At 52.6% G+C, this 3947-nt stretch overlaps 1 protein-coding gene across 1 annotated transcript; it reads left to right on the top strand.

Annotated features, from left to right (window-relative positions):
- Positions 1 to 1848: 1848 nt before the first annotated feature.
- Positions 1849 to 3606, top strand: LOC119366387 (protein ASPARTIC PROTEASE IN GUARD CELL 2-like). Its single transcript, XM_037632112.1, has one exon. It carries the CDS (start codon positions 1953 to 1955, stop codon positions 3381 to 3383), a length of 1431 nt encoding a protein of 476 aa, XP_037488009.1. The 5' UTR covers positions 1849 to 1952; the 3' UTR covers positions 3384 to 3606.
- The last annotated feature ends 341 nt before the right edge of the window (positions 3607 to 3947 follow it).

Genomic DNA, 3947 nt, shown 5'->3' with positions numbered 1-3947 from the left:
CTCCACGGCCAAAAAGAAACCCAACTTTCTAACTCATCCCACTCATAGGCACATCATACTAATTAGTTGGCATAGCTTTACATTTTGAACTAAATAACTTTTCCTTTTTTCTCTTTGAGATGTTGAATTAATTAGTTGGGAAAGGGAACAATGATGTTTAGCTTTCGTCTCATAATCATGTTGTGGTTATGCTCTGTATGCAAACATCTTTCATCGCAGACTATATGTTGTGATATAGTATTAGAATGTTCCTTGTAGGAGTAACACCTATTTGCATGGGGAATATATACTTTGTTTAGTTCTCCTGGTAGCCCATGTCCTGTACTTTTGCATGCAATCAGTATGGATTGTCTTACAAATAGATGGACCAGCATTTATTATATGTGTGGCACAAGAAACATTGCCCGACCTCAAGATGGGGATGTTGCAATGCGAGGGCTCACCGGGACATCACCGGTGGGGAGGAACGGATTTGACTGGATCAGGTTTGGGGAACAACGTGAGAAGAAGAGCACTATCACACTAGAGGTGGAGGAGGAAGGGCACAATTGAATTTCAATAGCCCGAGTAAAATCGACCAAAAGTTTTCTTAAACGGGATTGCTAAATCCCGGTCGATCGAGACTAAACGGAGTCTCAGTCATTGCTATATTCACAAGATTTTATGTGAAGATCCGTGCTATTGATTATTTATTTATTTTTCATATGTTATGTCACTTCACTCAGAATTGGTTAACTCTCAGCCAACTAGATCTAGCCACATCCTTTCTTAAAAATAAATCGTCTGGTCCCTAAAGATGAAGGACAAAAGACAGGCGGATCAAATCTACATGCAAAAGGCCTTTCTATTAAGCCAAGAGAACACATCATGCACTCTAAAAGTCCCAATCATTAAAGATCTATATGAGAATTAACTACCCAATTAACTAAGTCTCATCTAAGTGATAATAGCATGAAAAAAGAAAAAGAAAAAAAGAAAAATCCACACAAATCTCCATGTAAAAACAAACGATAATGGTAACTGGTTGTTGTAGGGGGGATGGCACGCGAATCATCTTTGCTTTCAGTTTTAGCTGTAAAATGAGATCAAACGGCGAAAAATTTTGCCTTCATAGAGAGAAACTGCCATGTCACCTGAATAAACTGCCTCTTCTCCCTCAACTAAAACTGCTAGGTGAACATTTGCAAATGACACCTTCCCTGGCAAACGTTCACCGGTTATGGGTGTCCAAATCAAATGGCTGAGACTTACATCGTGTTTGCCAATATTTAGGAAGGGGAATGGGAGTTTATAGTAGGGAGTTGTATTAAGATTAGACATGGGATGAGTCGTTTTATTCTCAATCCTCTGTTTGACGCAAGATAGGAATTATGTGTGAGAATTGAGGAGAAACTGTATTTCCTTGTTTGGTTCGTGGGAATTGAAAGGGACTGGACAAAGGAAGTTAACATAAATTATGATGAACGGTAAAGATCGAGTCACTAAAACAATTCCCTTCCAACTCCCAATCCTCCCTCTTAATAAAACGGTGGGAGCTGGAGTCTCAAGTCCTATGACTATTCTCTTATGAATTTCCAATCCTTCCAACCAAACAATAGATCTAAAGTCTTGTACTCCTTCAATTCTCATTCCCTAGCTCTAATAACCCCAACCAAACAAGCTGTTAGTTAATTCTCATCTACATGCAAATTAGCAAATCTGAGCACTAAAAGTGGTCAAAACTAACAGCAGGTCACTAATTTGCCTTCGACGTTACCATCAATGGACTTTTATAAACAGTGTGCGTTACCGTGGCAAACACACAAGAGCCGAAAGGTTATGCGTGAACCACACTGGCTAGTGCTGCACAACACACTTGCCACCCACGCACCGTGGAACTCATAAATCCTTCGTCGTTTCCACAAACACTTGGGACCCAAGATCTTAGCTCCCTTGAAGCGTACGTGCGCACCATGGCCATGCAAGCCGCAATCACCACCACGCTTCTTCTGCCCGTCGCCCTCCTCTTCGTCTCCGCCGTGATCATGTCCGGCGCTTCGGCTTCGTCACCGTCGTCACTGCGGTTCCACTACATCGACCCTCGCAACTTCACCATGGCTGCGCCCACGTCACCATCCCCCTCCTCGTTGTCGCGCCGCGATGGCCGCCCCTCGCTTGCGCTGCTGCACCGCGACGCCGTCTCCGGCAGGACGTACCCGTCGACGCGGCACGCCATGCTTGGTCTCGCGGCAAGGGACGGCGCGCGGGCACAGTACCTCCAGCGCCGCCTCTCGCCGACGACGATGACGACGGAGGTGGGGTCGGAGGTGGTGTCGGGCATCTCCGAGGGCAGCGGCGAGTACTTCGTCCGCGTCGGCGTGGGGTCGCCGCCCACGGAGCAGTACCTGGTCGTGGACTCCGGGAGCGACGTCATCTGGGTGCAGTGCCGCCCCTGCGCCGAGTGCTACCAGCAGGCTGACCCACTCTTCGATCCGGCAGGGTCGGCGTCTTTTGCCGCCGTGCCGTGCGGCTCCGGCGTATGCAGGACGCTACCCGGAGGATCCTCCGGCTGCGCCGACTCCGGAGCGTGCCGGTACCAGGTGTCGTACGGGGACGGGTCGTACACCCAGGGCGTGCTCGCGATGGAGACGCTCACGTTCGGGGACAGCACGCCGGTGCAGGGCGTCGCAATCGGCTGCGGCCACCGCAACCGCGGCCTCTTCGTCGGGGCGGCCGGCCTGCTCGGCCTCGGCTGGGGCCCCATGTCGCTCGTCGGGCAGCTGGGCGGCGCTGCCGGCGGCGCGTTCAGCTACTGCCTCGCCAGCCGCGGTGCCGACACCGGCGCCGGGTCGCTCGTGCTAGGCCGGGACGATGCCATGCCGGTGGGCGCCGTGTGGGTGCCCCTGCTGCGCAACGCGCAGGAGCCGAGCTTCTACTACGTGGGCCTGACGGGCCTCGGCGTCGGCGGCGAGAAGCTCCCGCTACAGGACGGGCTCTTCGACCTCACCGAGGACGGCGGCGGCGGCGTGGTGATGGACACCGGCACGGCCGTGACGCGGCTTCCGGCCGACGCCTACGCTGCACTGCGCGACGCGTTCGCGGACGCCGTCGGCGGTGACCTCCCGCGCGCTCCGGGCGTGTCGCTGTTGGACACGTGCTACGACCTGAGCGGGTACGCGAGCGTGCGCGTGCCGACGGTAGCCCTCTACTTCGGGCGGGACGGCGCGGCGCTGACGCTGCCGGCGAGGAACCTACTGGTGGAGATGGGCGGCGGCGTGTACTGCCTGGCGTTCGCGGCGTCGGCGTCGGGGCTGTCCATCCTCGGCAACATACAGCAGCAGGGGATCCAGATCACCGTCGACTCCGCCACTGGTTACGTTGGCTTCGGACCCGCGACGTGCTAGTATCCTAGTTCTGCTGCCACGTCAAACGTAGAGGATTGAGTAGGCCCGCTTATGTATATACGCCATGGGATCGTATTGTACGATGTATAACTATATGTAGGTAAAGTATATGCGTCGAACCAACATGGGGTTAGATGGTTAGGAGGACCGTGGTATCCCACTAGGGTTCAAGTCCTGATGCTAACATTTATCCTGAATTTATTTCAGAATTTTCGGCGATGCACCCTAAGTATATCGGTAACCCACAAATTTTCTCCCGCATCAGTGCAAACAGACTTCATTCATGCAAACACGGCGAGTTTTCATTAAATTTCAAACATTTAGAATAAAAAAAACTATTGCGGCCGCCGGCGTCCAAGCCCTTGTTGTTCCCTTCTGAGACCGCCTACTCCATCCGCCGTCTCGACAAGCACCGGCGATAAGACCCGTGAAGTGAAGGTGTGGTCTCTGACGAGTAAGAGTACCGCATGGGACACAAGGCCTTGCCCGCGGGTCTACTCATCCTTATAGGAGTCCGCGATGAAAATGCTGGCGCTCGCGTTGCCGTCGTCCCACCAGGCCGCC

The sequence above is a fragment of the Triticum dicoccoides genome, chromosome 2B (assembly GCF_002162155.2).
Source record: "Triticum dicoccoides isolate Atlit2015 ecotype Zavitan chromosome 2B, WEW_v2.0, whole genome shotgun sequence".
NCBI classification, from domain to species: domain Eukaryota; kingdom Viridiplantae; phylum Streptophyta; class Magnoliopsida; order Poales; family Poaceae; genus Triticum; species Triticum dicoccoides.
Note: the sequence above shows the minus strand (reverse complement) of the source record. Positions and strands in the feature narration are given on the sequence as shown.

What these genes read in the sequence shown, in the direction of transcription:
- LOC119366387 (XM_037632112.1), top strand. Translation starts at nt 1,953, where the DNA reads ATGGCCATGCAAGCCGCAATCACCACCACGCTTCTTCTGCCCGTCGCC.